Genomic DNA, 25,439 nt, shown 5'->3' with positions numbered 1-25,439 from the left:
TGTCTGCCAGCATCCTCACCCACTATACACACAGACTCAAGAAAACTCAACCAACAGGGCATCCATTCTAGAAGCCCTCTTTGCGAAGCTGGCTATCTCATCTGGCCCCACCTCCTGCATACCAGATTCCAGTCAGTGGGCCATGTTCTCATCTTCTATATTGTCAACGGGCTGTTGCCATGAGCGTCTCATTCTCCCTTCAGATCTCTGCTCAGAGGTATCACTTCCATGGAGAGGGCTTGTGCAAATTAGTCCCCACACGTAATCAATACCAGGCAGTTGCTCTCTTATACCATGATTTGTTTTTTATTGAGCATTATTACAAGAAATAAATCCTGGTATTTATGTACTGTTTTCCCTTTCTACTGGTGTATGTTGCATAAAGGCATAGATTATGTCCCTGGTACCTATCTATGCAGGGTTGATCCTGAAAAGAATTCAAAGGGCATTTGAAGGATTAGTGACATAGTTCAGCATGCTCAAGGACCTGAGTTCAATACTCAGTACTCTGTGTGGTGATGCATGCATATTAATCCCAGCACCTGGGACAAAAGAGGCAGGCAGATCAGGAGTTCAAAGTTGTCCTTAGCTATACAGTGGCTTTCAGGCCAGCCTGGGATATTTGAGACCTTGTTTTAAAAGAGTGTTTTGAATGAATACAATGGGTAGCTAGACAAAATCGTTTATTCTATTAGAAAAGAAATGTAACTACTACAATAAGAAAATCAATCAGGAGGTACAAAGTTGACGTTCTCACTTCAGGCCACAGCAAGGATTTTACATGAAGCTAGAGGAGTATCCCCGATGGAACCCATCTTCCAAGAGTATGAAAAGTACTAAACACAATAAACAAACATAAATTGTGGGACTAAAACAAAGAGATATTGAGATTGGAAATGAATAATATTATGCCAAATAATGATAAATACAAATCATAACTGAAAATGTCACAAAATGAAAATTATATGTATCATTATTAATTTTTCTTTTGCATCTTCCACAGAAACATTTTTAGAAAACCTGAAAGCAAAGGAACACTCTGGAGTTTTTATGTGGCAGGCAGGAATTTTGCCTTTTTTTTTTTTTTTTTTTTTTTTTGGTTTTTCGAGACAGGGTTTCTCTGTGTAGCTTTGCGCCTGTCCTAGAACTCACTTGGTAGCCCAGGCTGGCCTCGAACTTACGGAGATCCGCCTGCCTCTGCCTCCCGAGTGCTGGGATTAAAGGCGTGTGCCACCACCGCCTGGCGAATTTTGCCTTTTTAATGGGTATAAAAATCTCAGTGCTGAGAAAGCACATTTTTCAACACTGATTTCACAAAATTATTCATTCTATTGTATATGTTCAATGTGTATGAAGTAGTTTCATTTCTTCACATATTAATTTTAAGAGGTACATTTGGAGAACTGATGAACTTAGAATGAAAAGCGAACACAGGAATAAGAAAGACAAAGAGAGTCAGTACCCTGAGGGGCAAGGCGGGTCATTTAGAAACACCAGCTTCTGCTGGTTTTCCCTTTCTCATAGATGTTCCGAACTACAGTAAGTGCAGCCCGGTGCAGGATCGTCGAAAAGCAGCTTGACACTTCCAGGGTTCGAGTCCAGGCAGCATGGACCTCTGCTGCTGTCACAGCTCGAGGCACCTGTCTGCACCAATCCAAAGCTTGCGAGCCTAGGTTTCACAGGATAAGAGATCAGCTTGTTCCCCCTCTGTGCCAGTGATGCTCTGAGCTTTAGATCTACAGTGTGGAGGGAAAAAAAAAAAGAAAGAAAGAAAACAGTACTGATTGTCTTAAGAAAATTGAACATAGCTAGGCATGGTGGTTCATGCCTTTGATACCAGCACTCAGCGGGCAGTGGTAGGCAGATCTTTGAGTTTGCCCAACCTGGTCTACAGAGTAAGGTCTAGGACAGCCAGGACTACACAAGAAACCATCTTGAACCCTATCCCACCCCTGGAAAAAGAAACCTAAACATTAAGTATCTACATCTCCACCCAAGCACCTCTTTGGACATGCCTATCGAGCAAGGAGTCTTAGGATCCCAGAAATCTAAGAGCAAGAAAGGATGGGAAATAATATTTCTTTTCTACCCTCATGAGCTAGCTTCTTTTAAGGGGAAAGGAGTCTGGAAAGCTGATCATACCTTCTTCTTGCCTTTGAGTGCTCCCAGAGATAAAATAAGCCCATCGCAAGTCCCTTTAACACAACGAAATGCACTGTTAAAGCAAATCCTCCAAGACAAGTGTCTCCAAAGTGTAAGGAAATGGAAGAAACCCCACACAAATCCAGGATTACTCACACTTATCAGAGCCCATAGGCCTTGTATAGCTGCTGCCCACTCGAAACCAATTTTCTCATACAGAAATCCGCCCAGCACTGGTCCCATGAAAGCACTGACCATGGAAAGAAGAATGGGTGAGTATCGAACAGTGCAAAAACTACTTTATAAAGATGCATGACACCCCAGTCACTGGTCTTCCTTAAACTAAAGCAATAAAGGGAGATTCTCAGGCATAAGTAAGAGTTCTAGGTCTGGGTATGGCTCATTGGTAGAGCACTTGCCCACAGTGTGGATGGTGGAGTTTGATCCCCAGATCCAGTGCTGAGATGGGAGAGAGAAGAAGAGAAAGAAAGAATTATGATTATTAGAGAGTTGTAAATGTAGGATTACAGCTGTGAAGTTGATGACCTACATAACAATAAAAACAGTAGCATGTGTTTAAAAGAATCTCTATTTTGTGGTTAGTGGTGCATGCAACAATACCATAAGAAAGTCAGAGGACAAGCCTGTGGAACAGGTTCCCTTTTTCTTTCCCTCTTTACGTAGGTTTGAACTCAGGTCTCCAGGCTTGTGTGGTAAGTACTTTACCTGCTCAGCCATCTCACTGGCCCACTATTCTTTCTATTCTTATTAACTGAATCAGTTCACTGCATAGTTATTGACTTTGTATGCATTATATCGCTACTATACAGTGCATTGTCTGATCTATTAGGAAGTATAAACAAGAAAACAAGCGAGCAAGTGAATCAATAAAGGAATGCATTTTAAAAGTCTGAGATATGCTTCAGCTAAAGGAATTTTTAAGTAGTGCTCAAAGCAAGGTCCATGAAGGTATCTTAGTTGGGTATGACTATGGTGATATTTTATTTGTATTAAAATGTTATTTGTATGTTAATAAATAAAGTTGCCCGGGGGTCAGAGCTATTAGCAAGCCATAGGAAAGCAGGGCAGTGGTAGCGTACGCTTGTAATTCCAGCACTTAGTAGGCAGAGCTGGGTAAGTCTCTGTGTGTTCAGGGATACAGCCATTATTGGATACACATGCCTTTAATCTTAATACCAATCATGGAAAACCTGGAGGCCTATACAGACAGGCTGTGAGGAGGCGGTCATGTGGTTGGGTTTACAACCAATGAGAAGGCAGGACAGGAACTCTATATAAAGACTTTAACACAGGGGTAGCTCTGGTTCGGAGAGGTAGGACCACCGCAGGAGGAAGGGTAAGGTTTTAGCTCTTAGCTCTGACCTCTTGGCTTTCTTCTTTGCATTGGTTCTGTGTTTATTATTTAATAAGAAGGTTGGATACATCTACATATGACGTCTGCTGACATACTAAATTTTGGAGTCACAGGTTGTGAATGAGAAATCTTGCTCTGCCTTAGATGAGCTTTTGCCTTAGATAATCTCATGGACCTTTTTGATGTTCCAATTTTCCATCTGTAACATGGAGAGAGCATTTCCATCTCTCAGGTGCAAATGAATTCACTTACCCAACTGACCACACAGCGCCAGTAAGACCAGATACGAGTCCCAGCGTACTTATTCCCTCTTCAAACCCATTTTCACTGCAGAGAAACATGGACAGATCCATCATGAAAAGGAGAACTTGTATGGAAAAAGTGTGTGACAGATACATTAAGATAACCCACATATAATCTGAAGAAACTAAATATAAGAGCATTCCATTTTTAAAATAGAAACTAATCTGTGAGTTGGAGATGTAGCTCAGTGGTAGAGTGTGAGCCTGTCATGCCCAAGGTCTTGGTCTCAAACACCAGCACAAAACAAATATCAACCCTACACAAAGATTATAGGCAATTGAAGAAGGCTGGGAGAGGTGCTCTTCCCCAGGGAAAAGTACACCAATTGTTTGTCCAGTGCCAAATGGTCAGCCCTGAAAACATACAGACATGAAACATTATACTGACTGAACCAGGTATATTTAGGATTATATATATTTATACAAACGCACATATGCATGCAAAAACAATGAAGAAAGAGAGCATGAATTTGGAGAATGTAGAGGGGTATATGGGAGGGTTTGGAGAGAGTAAAGGAAGGGTAAAATGTAATTATAATCTCAAAAAATAAAAAAATAAATAAAATATGTAAATCAAATTGGAAGGCATTTTCATAAAATAACCTAATTTTACTACATCTATCTGTATAATAGCAAGAATCATAACTCATTTGCATTAAATGCTAATTAAGTACATAATTAACCTAGAAACTCTTAAAATAGGATGAAGAGAAGAAAGGCTGCTCTAAGAAAACAGATCCAGCTCTTTGTCCTCTGAGTGTCATTGAGAAACCCCAGCACAGTGAAGACCTTAGTGTTCATGAACATGCCATACGCAAAGGGACAATGGTCAAGCCACAGATGGCTGGTCACCCTGTGCCCTTGTATGATTCTCCTCCATGCACAGGGGCAACTCTGAAACTTCTCCATTTGGTTCTGGACTTCTAAAACTATTTACACACACACACACACACACACACACACACACACCACCTGAGACATACAACAAGCCAAATTTCTCCCTTTAACCGATTTAAACCAACTATACCTTTTCTACCTTTTAGCATATAATGTCACCATGTTATTTTCAGTATGGTTCCATTATTAATTATATGATTTATATTGCCATGAAATCATGAAGATATATTATTGGGCAAATATCCAACAACTATGGGACTGAACAAGTGAGGTGAGACTGATTGCCTATCCCTCCACCCTCACCCCTCATCCCCTTCGCCCACCCCCCTACCCTCACCACCACACTCATCACTAGAGAGCTCCTCAAACCACGCAGAAACTTACTGTGCACAACTGAGTAACTCTGGGAAAGTTGGGATGATACTCATTCCAGCAGAGACGCCATGTACGACTAACACCAGCACCATGAGCCAGAGCTGACTGCAGAGGAATTGGGAGGAAATGAAAGCATTAGTATTTTAAGAGACACAAACTTAAAACCAGGAGGGCAGGGTGGCAGAGAAGTTATCTTCACAGATAGTTGACTTGTTTCGCTCCTATTTCCATCTTGTCCCACTCCATTCAGTGAGAGCTCGTGTTAGCGCCTTCCACCGCTGCAGCAAAAGCATCTCCTGCATCATCTGGAACCACTTTTGCTTCCACATTTCACACACATGTGTTTAGTCATACATATTACACATCTGCAACCAGCCAGCCCTCCCACCATAACAAAATCATACATATTACACATCTACAACCAGCTGGCCCTCCCACCATAACAAAACCCTCTCAACATCAATGCTGATGTTCATCTAATCATTTCATCTTGAAATTCAATTAAACAATGACAAACAGGGGAGGGGGCAAAAGAAGAGACTAGAAACCGACAGATATTCTGTGTTGGACTCCAATTAAATACCTGTCAGACATTATGCGTGTAATTCTTTTTTGTTGTTTGTTTTATTTTGTTTTGTTTTGTTTTGTACCTTCGTGGCCTCGAGCTCACAGAGATCCATCTGCCTCTGCCTCTGGAGTGCTGGGATTAAGGGCCTGGCTTGTCATATATATATTAGCTTTAGTTCCTTTTAAAAATCACATTTATTTATTAATTTTGGAGGGGAGGTTTGCCACTGTTGTATGGGTGGCGGGAGATGAGTGAACAGCACGAATAAATCAGTTCTCTCCTTCCACCATGTAGCTCGAGGAGTTAAATCCTGGAGTTTTAACTCAAGTTTCCAGGCTTGGCAGCAAGTATCTTAGTGCGCTGACCATGTGGCTGGCCCTGGCTTCTTTTTATAGACAAGAAAGCTTAGGCTCTTGCAAGTTAAGTGATTCATCTAAGTTCCAATGCCTAGTGACAGAGCCAAAATCCAAACCCAGAACCAAAAGACTCCGAATCGCCCTTGGCCCATGATGCTATTTTTTCCCAGAAACATGTGAAGTGGTCAAGAAGCTCACTTTGTTTCAGTAAATAAATTATAGCAAATAAGCTTTAATGAGCAAACATGCTATAGATGACCCAGAAACAATAAAAGACTTGGTTACCCTCTCAATGTATGAGAAGGAAGACTCAGAAAAACACAATTGTATTCTCTTAAGTATCAAGCAAAGGTTGTTAGCAATAAATGTTATTTTGGAAATAATTCCAAATAACTGTGCAGTTGAAACACAGGAGAAGACCCGGTAATGTGGTGCAATCTTAGCACTTGAGAGGTGGAGTCAGGAGGATCATGAGTTCAAAGCCAGCCTCAGCTAACAGAACAAAACAAAAAACTCCAGGAGTCCAACCGGCAAGAGAGAGGAGGGATTATATGAGCAAGAGATATCGAGACCGTGATGGAAAAAGCACAGGGACAAATAGTCAAACTAGTGAAAACACATGAACTGTGAACCAATGACTGAGGAGCCCCCATGGAACTGGACCAGGCCCTCTGGATAAGTGAGACAGTTGATCAGCTTGAACTATTTAGGAGGCCCCCAGGCAGTGGAGCCAGGACCTCTCCTTGGTGCATGAGCTGGCTTTTTGGAACTGAGGTCCTATGCTGAGACACTTTGCTCAGCCTTGGTGTAGGGAGGAGGGGACTGGACCTGCCTCAACTGAATATACCAGGCTTGGCTGAATCCCCAGGGAAGACCTTACCTTGGAGGGGCGTGCGAATGGGGGTTGATTGGGGGGGGTGGGAGGCTGGGAGGTGGGAGGAGGGAGGACAGGAGAATCTATGGCTTATATGTAAAATTAAATTAATTATAAAATAAAAATATTTATAAAATAAAACAAAAAAGAACCTTATAGATAAGAATCAATGTTTTTCCCATTTGATAAAGATTTAATGTGTTAAGATTTGTAAACTACTGTGAGCTTGTAGTGAATAAAGCATTGTCAGTCACACAAACAGTTCAATGCAATCCTAAGTCAAAGTCAATGTTTAAATAGCAATGCTTGAAGTACTAAGTCATTTAAAAGAATTAAATAATTACTATTTCTCCAAAAACACGGAACCAGACAAGTTACCTTTTAATGTGCAAAATGGGGACAGGTCCTAAGAGCATGTAGCACCCAGCTGTGATTAAGTTTCCAAAAATCAGAAACCATTTCCTGAGATTCTGGTAAAGAGAAAGAGTTCAAAGCTTAAACCAAAGGACCCTCTGTAATCAAACAATAATTAAAAAAAATCATTAGAGTAATGACATCCAAAAACCCAAATATACTGAAGCAAATGAAACTTTACGTTTAAGAGAAAATGGGCAGATGATAAATGTAAAGGCAAGGAGGATATTTTGCAAGATGGTGGGATGAGCAGAGAGTTTCTCCGGGAAGGGGGTACGTTACAGAATCTTTGCACATCATGAACTATTCCAAACATGTAAGAATTTAAAAAGGAGTCACCCCAAGCAACTTGCTAATGTGTCATAATACCTAGGCAAAACACATTAATTTTTTTTGTTGTTTTTTCAAGACAGGGTTTCTCTGTGTAGCTTTGTGCCTTTCCTGGTACTCGCTTTGGAGACCAGGCTGGCCTCGAACTCACAGAGATCCACCTGCCTCTGCCTCCCGAGTGCTGGGATTAAAGGTGTGCGCCACCACCGCCCGGCCGCAAAACACATTATTTAAAAGTACCTATGGCAGAGTGAATGAACGGACTATCCCTCCCCACCAAGCCCCAGGTTCATATGCTATTCTAGTGCCTAATCCGATGGTGCATGGAGGTCAGCTTTGGAGAGGTGATGTGGTAGTGAAGGAGGAACCCTCATGACTGGGATCCACACCCTCACAGGAGAAGTCTCTGAGAGCATTTCCCACTCTTCCACGTGGGGTTGCTGTGAGTCAGAAGTGGCCCTCAACACCAAGCAAGAGCCTGGATCTTGCAAAACTGTGAGAACTAAGTATTCCTTGTTTATGTGTGCTCCAGGTCTTTGATATTTTGTTATGGCAGTCTAACCAGTCTAAGATGATATCTAATAAAAATTATCCCTTCTAAACTGCTTAATTCAGGCTATGTCTTTCTTTTTAAAGCAAGGAGCAATGTCTTGCTATATAGCCCTGGCTGGCATTGAACTATCTCTTAGTCCTATAGCCTTGCAGGTGCTAGGGTAACTAACATTTGCCACCATACCCGGCTTAAGATTATGTCTTAACACTTAGCTCCAAACATTGTTTAAGATGTTAGTTATTTGGGGTCTGGAGAGATGGCTCAGAGGTTAAGAGTTCTCTCAATATTGTCCCAAGTCAACAATCACTTTAAATATTAACACTTACACTACTAGAGCCATACTAGTCCTCTTCTAAGGACCCAAGCTTGGTTCCCAGCACCTGTGTCAGGTGGCTCACAAATGCTAGAAGCCCAGGTCCAGGAGATCCACTGCCCTCTCCTGGTCTCTTAGGTCACCCATATACATGTGGCATACACAGACACATAAGCATACACACAAACAAAAATGAAGGTAAATCTTTAAAAAACAGAAAACGTTAGCTCTTTGTCACTTGGGTTACTAAGTAACTCTCCATAACATATACATCTTATAAATATATATGCAAAGCTAATGAAAGAAAAATGAAAAATCTAAGCACTAAAGCTGCAGAAGCAGCCATGGAAATGTGAAGTCTGGTTAATGGTGCTGTTTCTGCATATCAGTCATGCAGAAAGAAACAGGTTAGGCCCAACTGAAAGAGAGCCGAAGGGACTCAGTTCAAGATGGGTACGGAATGGTTGATGCACACTTGCAGGGCTATTCCTTCATACCCACTTTCTAAGTCAATTTCCCTCCATCAGTTTATAATCTGATCAAGTCCAATAACTCTTAAGAGCCCAAGACGCTGCCCTTGTTATTAGGATCATGGTTTCTGTTTTATTTTTTTGTCTGGGTCATTAAGGAAACTTTTAGACGGTATAATACTAACCAGGCTTGTCATATCAACAACAGACCGTGATCCTGACTCTGGGAAGATTGAGCAAGGGGACTGAGTTCCACATCAGCCTGGGCTGTATAGTGAGGTCTGTCTTAAAAAATAAAAATAATAATCCAGTGGTCCAGCAGTTTCCAGCAGATTTAGCATCAGACTCTTCTTTATATGAAATACTAAACTTGAGTCTGCTGATAGGAACGGCTGAGGCCGGGAGACACTGGGCTCTCTCTACCAGGCCAACTGACGCTGTTTGCTTTAAGTAAGGGACCTTAAAAATTCTGGAGAAGTGGCTGCACACCTAACCATGCAAAAGCAACTCAAATATAAGTCAGGATACATACAGGCATCCTATCACTGAGGAGACCAAGCAGCGGTGATGAAATGGTGTAGGACAGATCTAGACCCAGGAAGACCAGTCCCACGTATCCAGCTGGCAAATTGAACTGGAAAAGAGATTCCATGTTAGAGCAGCATGTGAAGTCTCTCTTTAAAATAAACACACCCCTTTCCCTCCTTCTTTTCCCCAGCTCTATTAACAGAAGTCTATCAGTTACACCCACATTTGTATTGTTCAGCTGTCTGTAGCTGTGACTAAGACAACCGAGAGAACAATGTAAAGGGAGGGGGTGGTTATTTATTCTGGCTCCTGGCTTCAGAGCATCCTGGTGGGGAGAGTGTGGAGAGCAGAGAGCTCACATGAAAGCAGCCAGGAAGCAGAGAGAGGATGCCTGTGTTAACTGGCTTTCTCCATTCTTCCCTTTTTTCATCCCAGCCCCAGCCTCTGGGATGGTACTGCCCACAGTCAGAGCATTCCCAGCTTAGTCAGTGCTAAGTCTGGAAATAACCTCAAGTCTTACCCAGAGATACACTTTACTAATTTCCCTGGCACTTGTCCATCCAATCAAGTTAACCATCAAGATTAGCTTTCAATGCATTCCTCTTAACTTTGTCTTACTTTGTACCAGGAATGGGTAAATATTTTTTTTTCTAAGAGGGAAAAAATTTTCCAACCACTTATTAGACATCCTAGAAGTTTGATATGGTAGCATTTGATATTAAATATATAATTTGATTTCTACAAACTGCATTTTCATACATAGTGTTGCACAAATTTTATGTATACAATGATTCATACACAGAGCTTGTTAAGTGATGCTCTTGGATCTTAGCCCCAGGTTTGGTGTTGGTGGGGGTGAGGCACGCAGGAGGGTGGTGTGTCACAGGGAAAAGCAAATTAGCTAATATGAATTCAACATTTATGTTTCAGCAATGGAGACTCTTGGTTCCTTTCTCCTATTCTGTAGTATAGAACATAGTCCTCTTATTATACAAATAGCTAAAAGGTAAGTGGACACAGAGGGCATTTGGGAGAGAAGGCTATCTCACATCAAAAGACCTAATGAGTACTCCTAATGCCTCATTACAACTCACAGAAGAAGAGAAAATGTGTCATAGTTAAGCAACCTCGGAGATGGCCTCATAGAACTGGAATGGCATGAGCAAGGTCTTGGGTAAAAGGAGACACTAGAGGAAGGCTCTCTCTTTCTTCCTAGTGGATCAGACCCCCAGATCACAGAGTCACACCCCTAGTTGAAAGGAGCAGCACTGAGGGAAGACGTGGTCACCAGAGAACACAGCTGCCTGTCTACCTCCTTCTCACAGCTGAAGGTCTCCCCCTAAAGGAAGAGCCCAAGTATATGTAATCATGGCCGCCAGTACAAAGCCGTGCTCCAGCAGGCTGCTTACCTTCTCCAAGACGAAGAGAGAGAGGATGGGATCAAGGAAACCGAAGCCGGAGCTGAAGGAGATGATGATGAAGGATATGAGAACGACCTTGGGTAACGAGACAAGTTTCCAGAAGGAGTGTTCACCTGGCTCCGACTCTGCGGGTTAAAGATAAAGAACAGAAATACATCATACCAATTAACATCTCTTACCTTTGTCTTTAACCTACTTGGAGAGGCAAAGCTATCTGATAAGACCATCTGGTCATGGAAATAACTGCACCTCTGAATTGCCTGGAATTAAATATCCACATTAGCTTGTAAGTTCTTCAACTTTAGGAGCCACAACTGATTTTATGTAAAACACTGACTTTTACCCTGGCATGGAAGTGTATGCCTGGCATCTCAGCACTTGGGAGGTAGAAGTAGGAGGATCAGGAGTTCAAGGTCATCCTTCACTACACAGTGAGTGTGAAGTCAGCCTGGGCTACATAAGACTGGTCTCAAAAAACCAGAAGCAAAACCCAATTAAAAATCCTTAAGTTTTCAAATACAAATCCTTAAGTTTTCAAATACAAATCCTTAAGTTTTCAAATACGAAGAGAAGCAACTGGAGTCAGGGTGTGTGGTGAGGTTTTCAGTTACAATCTGGAAGTAAGGCCATCTGGATAGGACAGTGGAATGGAGAGCTGCAGAAAAAGAGCCATCCAAGCTTCACCAAGGCTCTGTGTGTGTTCTTAAGGAGGGACTCACCTTTGTTTTGTAAAACAAGACCTGGTTATTTTTCTGACAGCAAAATAAACACTACATTGAGAGACTGAATCTTGTGTGAACTACTTTTATCATTTAAGATTAGTACTCTCATGGCATGGCTACCTGCAAGCCTCTGGTCATAGTGACTGCTTTATTCCCTCTTTAGGAAGTTTTTAACATTGATCTCCGGTCCTAGGAAGACCAGGAAGTGCTCTAAACCATGCAGTCATTTCTCCGGCACCCCAGGCATATTATTTAAGAAAAGGTCATTGTAGAAAAGTATGTAGTGACTGTGTGGCTCTTAAAATATGCTTAGGAGTCTGAGAAATCACTGGGGATTCCACAAAGAGAACAGCTCAGGCACTTGGCGCAGAGTCCTGTCACCTGCATTTCAGGAACTTAGTTAGAACTGGTTACTGTGATCCTGTACAGAGACAACACTGGATGTGAACACGGAACTTCAATGAGGGTCGGGATCAGCCCTCACAGACCCTCATTTTGCCCACAGCAGGCATTCATCATCACCATTCACAACGACCATGCATATGCAAAGTCCAAAAATTCAAAAAGTGTACAAGCTTCTGCTATTTTCAGTAATATTCTCAGGAAGTTTTCAGAATACAGAGATTAAGTCAAGACTATCAGCCTGTTACTCAAAAGCACAGCTCTAAATTCAACTCCCAAACTGCAGTATGTTGTTGTAGAATATTACTTCAAGGTGTCTTACCTTTGTTTATGCTCTGGAATGTTTGTTTAATGATGCAAAGGTGTGTTTGATTAAATAAAATTCACCAGCTGTCAGGAGGCTACCTCATTAACTAGCTGACAGGAAGTGGTAGGGAGGAGCCAGGCGAGAAAGGGTTTATAAGGAGGGGTGGGGGGAGTTGAGGGCTTTTTGGAGGATGAGAGCAAGGAGAGGAGGTGAACTACTTGCTATTCAGCCGCTGAAATGCAGAATTCCACCTTAACCTTTGAATCTTGAGTTCTTTAGCGGGAGAGAGGTTTAGTTAAGTTCTCTTCATAACTTTGAGAGAGTTGGAGCCCAGTCGGAAAGAACAGATTTCCCTCTGGCTACAGCCCTTGTGGCCTAACCACTGCTGGGAGCTGAGGAATTGCAGTTGCTAATTCAGACAGCTGTGGCTTAAAAGGCAGCAACCATTTAATAAAAGGACAACAGTATTTCAACTTAGAGAGGGAACAAGTGCCACCTTGTGGCACAAAGAGATATTGCCAGCCGGGAGTCAACCAGGTGTGAATTTTGAATTGTATTGAATTTGAATTGAAAATTACAAAGATGGGCTGGAGAGATGACTCAATAACGAAGAATAGTTCTCTTCAGTTTCTAGTACCCACATATGGTGTCTCACAATCACCTGTAGCTCTGGCTCCAGGAGATTCAATGCCTCTAGTCTCTGTGGGCATCTGTACTTACACACACATACTAACACCCATACATATAATTTAAAATGGGAACAATAACAGGGTGGTGGTACTGCACGCCTTTAACTCCAGCACTATAAAGGTAGAGGTAGTCAGATCTCTGAGTTTGAGGCAAGCTTGGTCTACAGAGAGTTCAGGATAGCCAGGGATACACACACACACACAAAACAAAAAGCCTGTCTTGAAAACCAAAAAAAATGAAAAAGCAACAACAAATAATAATTAAAATTAAAATAATTTTTAATTATAAAAGATTTTAGTTTTAGGCTATTACATTTCCTGTGCATACAAAAAGCATTATCTGTCAACAGTATAAGGCTCAGTGGTTAAGAATACTGGCTGCTCTTTCAGAAGACACAAGTTCAGTTCCCAGCAGTCACATGGCAGCTCACACCCATCTCTAACTCCAGTTTTGGGGGATATGATGCCCCTTTTCTGACCTCTGTCGGCACTGGCAGAAGACATGCACTTAGGGACTCGCTGCAGTGTCATACAACGAAGCTCACAGCATGAAAAACGCTTGCCCCACCACTCTGTGGTTGGTTTAATAAAAAGCTGAACAGTCAATAACTAGGCAGGATTTCCAGGCACAGAGGACACTGGGAAAAAGAAGGGCAGAGACACAGAGCAAACAGGATGGGCAATATGGAGGTGAAGTAATAAAGCCATAAGACAAAAAGTGAATAGAAATAGGTTAGATTAAGTTATAAGAGCTAGTTAGAAACAAGCCTAAGCTATCAGCTGAGCTTTCATAATTAATACATCTCCATGTCGGTTTTTTGTTTTTGTTTTTTATTTTGTGTTTTGTGTTTTGTGAGCTGGAGACCCAAAAGAAAGTCCATCTACACACAGCTATGTAGAGAGACCTTATTAAAAAGAAAAAAAGAGCCGGGCGGTGGTGGCGCACGCCTTTAATCCCAGCACTCGGGAGGCAGAGCCAGGCGGATCTCTGTGAGTTCAAGGCCAGCCTGGGCTACCAAGTGAGTTCCAGGAAAGGCACAAAGCTACACAGAGAAACCCTGTCTCGAAAACCAAAAAAAAAAAAAAAAAAAAAAAAAAAAAAAAAAAAAAAAGGAAGGAAGAAGGGAGGGAGGGAGAGAGAGACAGAGAGAGACAGAGAGAGACAGAGAGAGACAGAGAGAGACAGAGAAAGAAAGAAAGAAAGAAAGAAAGAAAGAAAGAAAGAAAGAAAGAAAGAAAGAAAGGTGATCTAGAACTTGTGGGAATCTTCCCTTGTTCTTACAGCCTTGCAGACAAACTGTGTTGCCCACAGAATTTCTAGTGAAAATTTAGTTCAGCCCAATGATAATGGCTCGTGAGCCAAAATAAAGTATTTGTTTCTCCTAAACCTAGAAATTTTTGTGGTGTGCTTTTTTTATTTTATGTATTTAAGAAAGGGCCTTATGCATGCCAGGCTGGCCTCAAACTCACTATGTAGCCGAGGATGCTTTAAAGGCATGCACCACCATAATCTGCTTATGTGAAGTTGGAGGTCAAACCTAGGGCTTCATGAATGCTACAAAATCACTCTACTAATTGAGCTATATTCCTAGACCTTTGTAAGCAAAAATCATCATAAACTAATTACCCATATTTTATGAAAAAGAACCAGCTTGTGAGGGGACTACAAAGAGGTGTTACACAATATACATGGTAAATGTATCATTTACAAAGACATATAAAAATAAAGGTAAAATTCTAGAATGAGTATTAAGTTTGAACTTACCATAACTGGGCAAAATACATAGGTTGAGTGGTATCATCAGTAGAACTATGCACCCCAGAAGAATAAAAGGCACCTTATAGCCAAAGGACTGATACAAAAAGCCACCTAAAGGGGGACCTACTATCAGCCCCAGTCCAGAAAAAACCTCAAGGCCTCCCTAAAAGTAAAAAAACAAAAGAAAATTCAATGTATTATAGTTGAAGAATTATGAATATCAGGCATAACAGCACACATCTTTAATTTCAGCACTTGGGAAGAAGAGGCAGGTAGATCTCTATGAGTTCTAGGCCAGCCAGAGTGACATCTTGTCTCAAAATGCCTGGCACTGTAAACCTAATATACAATAACACAGACAGGGCCCTGTTCTCTCACGTTCCAGAGAACACCAGGATCCACTGCCGCATCACCAATTCCAGAAGAATGAGGTTTCACCCCACAAGTTTTTCCTTCCTGATTCCCTCTCCTGTCTCTACTGACCATATTCTGCTTCATCAGTTTCTCTCTGTGTCTCTAATAACGTATTCAAACTTCCAATTAACTACTCAGATCATTGCTACAGGACCATCATAGAGATGGAGGCCAAGGACCATCAAGTATACCCAGGTGGTAAGGAACAGTAACAGTCCAGAGGTATTTACACCCCCAGACTCAAAAGGGTATGGACTCTGCAAAAAATAGACTTAATATAACAATCTATTACTGTTAAATGCCCTCAGCAACTGATTACCTGTGTCTTCTAGATGTTAAACTAATAAAAAAAAATACAGGTACCTTGAGATTTGTATCAGATAAGGCTTATCTCAGATGAAAATTAAAAGCATGTTCCAGGTTTCTCTCTGTCTCTCTCTCTCTCTCTGTCTCTCTCTCTGTCTCTCTCTCTCTCTGTCTCTCTCTCTGTCTCTCTTTCTCTGTCTGTCTCTCTCTCTCTCTCTCTCTCTCTCTCTCTCTCTCTCTCTCTCTCTCTCTCTCTCTCTCTCTCTCTCTCTCTCCCTAACACTAACCAATAAAATTCTGATAGCAGAGTACTAAACATTATAATACGGCTACCGGCTCAAGATTTTAAACTCCCTGTGGCTGCTTCTTAATATGTTTAAAAACTCTTCTTAGCTCCAGAGCCAGCTTGAATCTACCCGGACAGGTCAGAACCACTTCAGATAAGTACAATTCAAACTTTACTGGTCCCAGGACCCCCTCTCCCTCACCCTGGGACCCCTTGGGGACCCCCCCACCCAGGTAAAATTTTTTCTAAACTTCCTCTTCTGCCTCGACAGCACCTTGTCAGACCCAAATAATCACCAAGCCCGAAGCAGTGGAAGGCGATGGATGGAGGACAATCCACTACCTCAGGATGTCCAGCTACCCCAAAAGCTCCCTTCCCTACCCCCAAAAGTTAAACAATGCCCACTGAGTCAGCTAGAAGAAGTTTTGGGAGACACAGCGTCCCCACTCCCATTCACCCACCATTTTTTTTATAAAAAACAAAGAGTCTGGAATGTTAGAATTCCTAGCCACCTCCCCAGTTACATGACTGCGCATGCGCTGTCCAGTAGCCCAGGCAAGATGCTTAGTCATCCTGGGTCCTCATGTCCTACGTAATCTGTGCTCTTCATGATCACATAATCTGTGTGCAGCATGGTCATGCAATCTATGCACATGCATGGCACAGCTACATAAGTCCATGTGCGCATGTGCAGGGGGATCCTGTAAAATTGGGTTCCACCTATTCCTCCTCTCTCTTCCTCCATGGTCATTCCTAGGCCTAGGCATACCCCTTCTGTTCCCTTCCCTTAATGAACTCTTATAGTGGGTTTTGTTGTACCTCATGGCTTTTCTTGCAAGGTAAACAGCACCACTTAATAAATAACATATAGATGCAGGCAAAACACTAATAAACATAAAAAAGAAAACAAATCTTTAAAAATTATTTTAAGGGTGATTTAAAAAAATGATTGGGATCATGTTGACTCATCAAGGTGACCATGCAGAGACCAGGAAGAGCACCTTGAGTGTCTCTTAGGTGCCTTTTTGTTTTTTTCTTTGGATACAGGATCTCACTGTGTAGCACTGGCTAGCCTGGCATTATTGTGTGGACCAGTCTGACCTCAGACTCACAGAGATACACCTGCCTCTGCCTCCTGAGTACTGGGATTAAAGCCATGAGTCACCATTCCAGGCCTCACCTTCTCTTTTTTTTTTTTTTTTGGTTTTTCCAGACAGGGTTTCTCTGTGTAGTTTTGGTGCCTGCTCTGGATCTCACTCTGTAGACCAGGCTGGCCTCGAACTCACAGCGATCCGCCGGGCTCTGCCTCCCAAGTGCTGGGATTAAAGGTGTGTGCCACCACCGCCCAGCCTCACCTTCTTTTTAAACCCTCTCCTCCTATGGTAGAGTTGTCACAGATAGTTGTTGTGTGATAATTTGATTGCATTCTGACAACAAAGTTTGCTTTGAATCAGAGGGTAGAGCTAGCTACTAGCTGACTCAAACTAACCATAGAGGTTTTGGAGGACTGAGGATAGAAAGAGAGATGGGGCCGGGTGGTGGTGGCACATGCCTTTAATCCCAGCACTTGGGAGGCAGAGGCAGGCGAGTTCAAGGCCAGCCTGGTCTCCAAAGCAAGTTCCAGGAAAGGCACAAAGCTACACAGAGAAACCCTGTCTCAAAAAAAAAAAAGAGAGAGAGAGAGAGAGATGGGAAGTAGTAGGGCGAGATTTAGAGAGGGTCTTGGCCTTATGGATGGAGGAACCAAAGAGACAGGAGGTCACTGGTCACTTTGCCACTGCTTCTCTGATCGTTCAGGTTCTTACCCCATATCTGACTCCCGAGTTTTTATTGATAAAGAACAATTAAATATTTCAGACGGTCGTCATTTCTTTGTTTTTGTTTTTCAGACAGTGACTCACTGTGTCACCCATGCTGGCCTAAAACTTTGATGCTCCAGCCTTTACCTCCCAAGTAGTGGGTTACAGGTATGTGTCAGCACACCCAGCAATGATGTGCTTTTATTTCTCACTTTACTGCAGGAAATCGAAATCACAATAAAAGGGGGAACGATACACAAGAGAGTTGGGGAAGACATGTAAGAACAGATCAAACAAGTGTTTTGGCCACATCAGAAGGAAAATAAGAAAAAGTTCAAATTACATACCAACACAGTAGCCACATTATTTGGGAAGGCCTTTGCGAGGATAGAAGACGATGCTGTTATTGCTGCACCAAAGCCTATGGCATCTACTATTCTCATCAGAAAACACATGACAATAAATATGAGTCCGTCTGGAAGTTGGTCCAAGACACTGAAAACAAATACAATTGTCAAGTGTCAAGCTGGTTTTAATTTTTTAATTCACTCTATTTCTTGAAAATAGCCATACTATCCAAAGTGATTAGATAAAGTCTCTCTAGAAATCCTTTAAAGAGTTGGGTTGTGACACTTTCTATAGGGAATTGCTGTTTTTAATTTTTGTTATAATTCAAGTCATAATTATGGTGGTATTTTACTTGTACTGAAATGTGATTTTAATTGTATGTTAATAAATAAAGTTGCCCGGGGGTCAGAGCTATTAGAGCCATAGCAAGAGCGCAGTGGTGGTGGCGCACGCCTTTAATCCCAGCACTTGGTAGACAGAGCTAGGTAGATCTCTGTGTGTTCAAGGATACAGCCAACATTAGAGACACACGCCTTTAATCTCAATACCATAGAGGACCTAGAGGGCTGTACATACAGGCAGTGACGAAGCAGTCATGTGTTTGGGTTTACAACCAATAAGAAGGCAGAACCAAAAGTCTTTATAAAGACAAACACACAGGAAGTAGCTCCTTTTCAGAGAGCTCTCTTGGCTGAAGAGGATCGCTGAAGCAGGAAGGGTGAGGCTCTTAGCTCTGACCTCTTGGCTTTCTTCTCTGAATCGGCTCTGTCTTTCTTGTTTAATAAGACGGTTGGTTACATCTACACATAATGACAGCTTAGCTATCCCTTTCTGTTGTTATAACTGATTTCTGAGATGATAATACTAAGGAGGCCTCTTTGGAATAAAGTGGTCCCCTGAATCCAGAGAACACTGTGATGGCAGGATCTACCTTAGGTATCAAAAGATGCTCAAGTCCCTGACATAAAACATGTTGTCTGCTATAACTGATGCTCATCTTACCAAACGCATCTTTACTTTTAATTATTTGCTTCTTTATTATGGTGTTGTGCTAAACCCAAGGCTTCACCCATGGTAGTGGGCAAGTACTCTCTCTGGTGCAGAGCTATGCTTACAGCCCTTAAGTTACTTTCTGGATACTTTTGATACCTGGTCCAAGGTAAATGCTATGTCAACAGTTGTTACACTGTTATTAGGAAATAGCTAGAATACTGAAATGAAAGAGCAAGGCCATGCCTTTAATCTCAGGATCAGAGGCAGAGGCAGGTAGATTTCTATGAGTTCAGTGCTAGCCCGGTATACATAGCAAGTTCCGGGCCACTCGTGGCTCCGTAGTTATACCCTGTCTCAAAAACAACAAAAGAAAAGGAGGGTTCTAGGAGCTTGTGTAGGAACATTGCACCGGAAGAGGAGAGAAAAGCAGGAAGCTAAGAACGACTTCTGATAATGCTATTTCAGCACCTGGAGCCAGGTGTCTTTGAGTTGATCCTGTAAGAAATAGATGGTCTTTCCTGTTTAAGCAAAGAGTTTCTATGACTCAGAAGACTATTATGTTCCCATCATGAGCATCCACAGGAGTGCCAGTGGATGCACTCAGGAGAGCCACGGTTCTGTTTTCTCTATCGCCTTTTCTTCTTATTCTCCTTCTCCTTCTCCTTCTCTTTCTCCTTCTCCTTCTCCTTCTCCTCCTCCTCCTCCTCCTTCTCCTTCTCCTTCTTCCTCCTCCTCCTCCTCCTTCTCCTCCTCCTCTTCTTCTTTTTCTTCTTCTTTTTGTTTTTGAGACAGGATTTCTCTGTGTAACAGTCCTGGCTGTCCTGGAACTCACTCTGTAGACCAGGCTGGCCTCAGACTCACAGATTTCTGCCTCTGCCTCCTGAGTGCTGGGATTAAAGGCGTGTGACACCACTGTCTGGGTCTCTATTGCAGTTTTGAGACAGCGTCGGCTGGACTGGAACTTGAGGTCCTCCTGCATTGCCTCCCAAATGCTGTGATTACAGATGGGGAGCACCATGTCTGGTTCAGCAGGCTGTTTAGTAGGTAGTCTTGGAGAACTCTTCTTAAGACCAATGATGTTTCTCTTTGCTGTTCACCATCTCCCTCCACCATTAGTCACATGCCATTCATCTGACAATATAGGAGTGATTGGTACTGATTGGTTAAAGAGCCATCAATTGCAGGTGGTGGTGGTACATGCCATTAATCCCAGCACTCAGGAGGCAGAGGCAGGTGGATTTCTGTGAGTTCAAGGCCAGTTGGTCTGGTCTACAGACAGCCAAATCTACACAGAGGAAACACTCTCTCTAAAAACAAAAACAAATAAAGAAGAGCCATTAATGGGTTAGTGACATGTCTCAGTGGATAAGGTACTCACAGCATACACTTGGCAGCCTGAGTTCAGTACCTGGAATCCATGTAAAGGTGAAGCAAAAGAAACGATGTCACAGTGTTATCCTCTATCCACATGTACAGCACCACCATCATACACATATAATAACAATAAAATTTTAAGAAAAACTTCAAAGCCATTAACATTTTAGCCAACAGACTATGAAATCTGTCCATGTTTCCAAACATTTTTGAAAGTTACTTACCCAAAGAGAATTGTAACTCCTCCTGAGATAAACATTCCTGCTATAAACATAAATTTGGCTCCAATTTGTACAAGCTATAATAAAGTCAAAGAAGACAGATAAATGGATTGCTTCAACATGTCTACATTTACGTAAACAAATCCACTATAGCAGAGCATACAAAATTGCAGAAAAGCATGTGTAGTTAACATCATATTAAAATAATCATTTAAGGGGCTGGAGAGATGGCTCAGAGGTTAAGAGCACTGGCCGTTCTTCCAGAGGTCCTGAGTTCAATTCCCAGCAACCACATGGTGGCTCACAACCACCTACAATGAGATCTAGCTCCCTCTTCTGGCCTGCAGACAGAACACTCACTGTATACATAATAAATAAATAAATCTTTAAAAAAAAATAATAATCATTTAAAAGAACTGCAATGCAAACAGTTTATAAGCATGGAAGGGACTAACTAATCAACCACAATGGTGGAGCTGTGGCATAACTTATAAAAATGGAATGGTATCACTTCCATATCCATAGACATTCTAGATTAGTAAGTTATGGTAACGTACCACATGATTTTTGAAAATTAAAATATGTATGTGAGCTCCAATACTTACATATTTTCCAAACACTAAAGATGCCACCAACTCAAATAAAGCATAGCATCCGAAGATCATCCCAATCATGGCGTTGCTGGCCCCCTTCTTTTCTGCCTTAGAAGAAATGGGAACAAAATTAGAAAGACAAGACAGCATTGGTGGGAAGACAAGAGAAGGTTGGAGCATCACCTTGTGACTTCCATGTATGTATAGTAATTTCCAAGATTTGGGGAGGTGCTACAACTTCCATATAATAAGCATTCTTTTTGTAAAAAATGAACTTACCAAGCAGCAGATTCCTTGTAACATTTTTATACGTACCTAATTTTGATTGCCCTGCCCTTACCCTGCCTCCCTGCTCAAACCTTCCCATTTCTGATATTTAAAATTTTTATTTAAAAATAAATAGGGTGCCGGGCAGTGGTGGCGCACGCCTTTAATCCCAGCACTCGGGAGGCAGAGCCAGGCGGATCTCTGTGAGTTCGAGGCCAGCCTGGACTACCAAGTGAGTTCCAGGAAAGGCGCAAAGCTACACAGAGAAACCCTGTCTCGAAAAACCAAAAAATAAATAAATAAATAAATAAATAGGGTAAGGAAAGACTGGAAAGTAGATGCTAAAATCTAGACACTGATGTGAAATAATTCACTTAGTATACCTATAAAGAATTCCCTTTAACTGGATAAAAGTCAGTATTACAGAAAATAAAGAAACAAAATACAAAATACTTCAGAAGAGGAAATCTGGACTCTGTCTCTGTCACGGGGCTCAGGAAACAGTTGATGTAGACAGACTTCCTTTTTAGCCACACTTCTAGTTACAGAATTGCCCTCCACCAAAAACAGAAACAAAACAAATCTCGTGCCAATTGTCAGTTCTAGAAGAAAATATACAAAAACAAATACAAACAAAAAAAAAAAAAAAGCCTCAAGGAGAGGAAATGCCATGAACTGGCAAGTAGATCATATGAAGGCCCTCTGGTCTGCTCCATGGCTCCTGCCATGCTCAATCTGGGAAGAGCCTTCCTTCCTTCTGGTGAGCAATACAGACAAAGGATGCTCCCCACCATCCACACTGTTCTGACACCCGAGGGTATTTTACTCTCCACATGCTGGAATTATTAACGTTTATAGCCTGTCCCACCAGGGACCTCTGAACTTTGCTACAGATGATACAGCACTTATTCTGAATCTACTTTTGTGTGAGTACCTGAGTGTAAGTATGTGCACCCACATTCGTGCAGGAGTTTGTGGAGGCATGGATCCCCTGGGACTGGAGTTTCAGGTAGTTGTGAACCACTGTTGGGAACTGAACTCATGTCCTTCGCAAGAGCAGTGAGTGTTCTGAACCACTGAGACATCTCTCCAGACTCTAAAAACCCTTTTCAAACTGTGCAAGTATGGCTGCCCTGTGAGCCCCAGTGAGGTGGTGGCCAGAGACAGATCTCTATGCTGCCCCTCTATCATCCTGAGATGTTCTCTTCAGAGACCTCTACTCAGCTGAACTTGAAATTCTTTTTATTTTATTATTTTTTTAAGACTCTTTGAGGCAGGTTTAATGTAGCCCCAGGTGGTCTAAGACTTGTTATATAGCTGAAGCTAGCTTTGAATTCCTCCTGATCCTCCTGCCTCTATCTCCTGAGTTGTGAGATTACAGGCATGTACAATCACACTTGTGGATGGGATGCCAGGGATCAAAGACAGGGCTTTCTGTGTGCTAGACAAACACTCTACCCACTGAGCTGTGTCCCCAGCCTATGGCCAATACTCTTTACTTCACTACAGAGAAAGAATTTCAAGACAAGTCAATATGGACCAACATTGAAGCCTCTTAGGAGGTACAGATGGAGTTTATTGTATTTTAAATAGATTTAAGCATAGGCATTGTGTTGGGTTTCTGCCCTTTCTCCAGCTCCATGGCCACACACGCACAGCTCAGGAGTTGAGGGGTGGGCGGTGTGTTCTTGCATCTTCCATCATCGGTGTGTGTTGGCAACTACATACTCACTTAAAAAGCCAGACGCAGACCCCCTCCTCTCTCTCTGCTCTCTCCACTCTGCTCTCTCTCCATCCCCCTCGCCCCCCATCTTTCTCTCTCTCTCTCCTCCCCAGGCCTGGTCCCCTCTTTCCCCAAATAAAGGTCTTTGTAACTAGGTAGCCGTGGCGGTGGCTCGTGACTTTTCTGCCAGGAACCCGCATGCCGTTTATCATCCTTTCATTGGTGCGGTGGACTCGGATAGGAAACGTCATTCACTCGGCGTCCGGGGCTGAGCGTTGTCAGAAACCTATACATAGAACCAACAACTGCCTGACCTGGATCTGCTTTTTTCTTCCTTTTTTTTTTTTAATATTTTTATTTTATAATTAATTTAATTTTACGTATCAGCCTCGGATTCCACTGTCCTTCCTCCTCCCACACCCCAACCTTTCCCCCTCCCCCAACCCACCCCCATTCCCACCTCCACCAAGGCAAGGTCTCCCCCGGGGAGTCAGCCCAGCCTGGTAGACTCAGCCGAGGCAGGTCCAGTCCCCTCCTCCCTACACCAAGGCTAAGCAAAGTGTCCCAGCATAGGCCCCAGGCTCCAAAATGCCAGCTCATGCACCAAAGACAGGTCCCGGTCCCACTGCCTGGGGGCCTCCTAAATAGTTCAAGCTAATCTACTGTCTCACTTATCCAGAGGGCCTGGTCCAGTTCCATGGAGGGTCTTCAGCTATTGGTTCACAGTTCATGTGTTTCCGCTAGTGTTGCTATTTGTCCCTGTGCTTTTTCCAACCATGGTCTCGATATCTCTTGCTCATATAATCCCTCCTCTCTCTCGCCAGTTGGACTCCTGGAGCTCCACCTGGGGTCTGGCAGTGAATCTCTGCATCTGCTTCCACCAGTCATTGGATGACAGTTCTAGCACGACCGTTAGGGTGTTCAGCCACCCTATCACCAGAGCAGGTCAGCTCAGGCACTCTCTCAACCATTGCCAGTAGTCTATAGCAGAGGTATCTTTGTGGATTTCTGGGGAACCTCTCTAGCACTCTGCTTCTTCCTATTCCCCTGGGGTCTTCATTTATCATGGTGTCTCTTTCCTTGTTCTCCCACTCTGTTCCTGATCCAGATGGGACCTCTCGCTCCCCTAAGATCGCTTTTTCCTGACCCTTGCCCTCCATTAGCCCCCCTCACCCCCAGTTTGCTCATGTAGATCTCATCCATTTCTCTGTTGCTGGGCACGGATCCGCTTTTTTCATTTGCCCAGTCGCCACCATCTTGGTACTGAGTTGGGACTGTGCTCGCTCCACCACAATAGCGACCACAGCCGCCGCATCTCCCCCCCCCCCACCACATGTGCTGCCATGATTGGTGTGTCCCCCACCATTTCCCACATCTGCAGCCTGAGCTATATTCCTCACGCCGGACCCCCAGGGGGTCTTCAGGCTGCGCTGGCACCAACTCATTCTCTCTCTCTAGACAAAAAGGTCAGTGCTGTCAGACCCCCGGAGGGTCCTCGTGCTGCATACACTCCCAGCCCTTACTCCTCTCTTGATGAAGCAGGGAGTAACCCGTACTGATTCATAGATCCTTCTCCTACCCCAGGGACACCTGGGACTGGAGTCTGATCCCGGTTCATTATTTTAATGGCTGCAGCCATGGGACATAAGGGCAGATACCAGTAGATTTGGCTGTTTCAATCCCGATATTTCATAGGAATTATCTAACTTCTGCCAGTGAACAGGCAAATGAAAAGAGTTACCTTATCCTCAAGCTTTCTACCAAAGCTCTGAACCCTTCTCCTTCTCCACTTCTGATTCTTTCTCTGCCATGTGCAACCACTTCTGTCTGACTTCCACTCTCCACTATCTGGTATTGGGTGGGCTTTAACTCACCTTAACTCTTCACACTCATTCTCAAGCTGCCCTGAGAAACACAGACGGGTCTGGAAGCAAGCTAAGATACATGCAAGTAAGTTTACGATCAGGACCCACATGGGGATCACAGTAGTCAGGATGGCTCTTTAGCCAGAGATCAGTTCACACCCTGCCTCTTGGTGTGTCTTCCTAAAGCTGTCCTCAAGCCAGCAGACATCAAGGGAAAAAAAATTCAAGACATGGAGTAAAATCCATTTCTTGTCCCCCAGATCTTTCCAACAAAGCGCTAAAACTTAAGCATCTGGAGAGCAAGGTTCCTGATCCCACAGACAGAAGTTTCAGCTGTGGCATTTAAATTGCCAAGTGCTGGCACACGCTGACTCCCAAAAGCCTCTGGGTCCCTGTTTTAAGTGGGGGGGGGGGGGGCACGCGGGCTAGTGCATGCCCTGCCAGGCCATCAAC

At 42.9% G+C, this 25,439-nt stretch overlaps 1 protein-coding gene across 4 annotated transcripts in view; it reads right to left on the bottom strand.

Annotated features, from left to right (window-relative positions):
* Window positions 1–212: 212 nt before the first annotated feature.
* LOC128118504 (MFS-type transporter SLC18B1-like) overlaps window positions 213–25,439 on the bottom strand; it is a 31,341-nt gene continuing 6,114 nt past the window's right edge. Inside the window, exons 2-13 of one of the 4 annotated variants that reach the window (XM_052751185.1) lie at window positions 21,144–21,235; window positions 20,542–20,615; window positions 17,950–18,097; window positions 14,804–14,960; window positions 10,907–11,043; window positions 9,502–9,603; window positions 7,268–7,359; window positions 5,101–5,196; window positions 3,770–3,844; window positions 2,299–2,392; window positions 2,143–2,195; window positions 214–1,736 (exon numbers count right to left, since the gene is read on the bottom strand). In XM_052751185.1, coding sequence (XP_052607145.1) covers window positions 1,670–1,736; window positions 2,143–2,195; window positions 2,299–2,392; window positions 3,770–3,844; window positions 5,101–5,196; window positions 7,268–7,359; window positions 9,502–9,603; window positions 10,907–11,043; window positions 14,804–14,960; window positions 17,950–18,097; window positions 20,542–20,615; window positions 21,144–21,212 — 1,164 coding nt within the window. In that variant the 5' untranslated portion in view covers window positions 21,213–21,235 and the 3' untranslated portion in view covers window positions 214–1,669. Of the gene's footprint in view, window positions 1,737–2,142; window positions 2,196–2,298; window positions 2,393–3,769; window positions 3,845–5,100; window positions 5,197–7,267; window positions 7,360–9,501; window positions 9,604–10,906; window positions 11,044–13,517; window positions 14,064–14,803; window positions 14,961–17,949; window positions 18,098–20,541; window positions 20,616–21,143; window positions 21,240–25,439 lie in introns of those variants that run through there. The other 3 variants (XM_052751184.1, XM_052751183.1, XM_052751186.1) reach the window with 3 other exon arrangements.

This window comes from Peromyscus californicus, unplaced genomic scaffold (assembly GCF_007827085.1).
Source record: "Peromyscus californicus insignis strain IS unplaced genomic scaffold, ASM782708v3 Scaffold_22__1_contigs__length_63687245, whole genome shotgun sequence".
Classification (NCBI taxonomy): Eukaryota; Metazoa; Chordata; class Mammalia; order Rodentia; family Cricetidae; genus Peromyscus; species Peromyscus californicus.
Note: the sequence above shows the minus strand (reverse complement) of the source record. Positions and strands in the feature narration are given on the sequence as shown.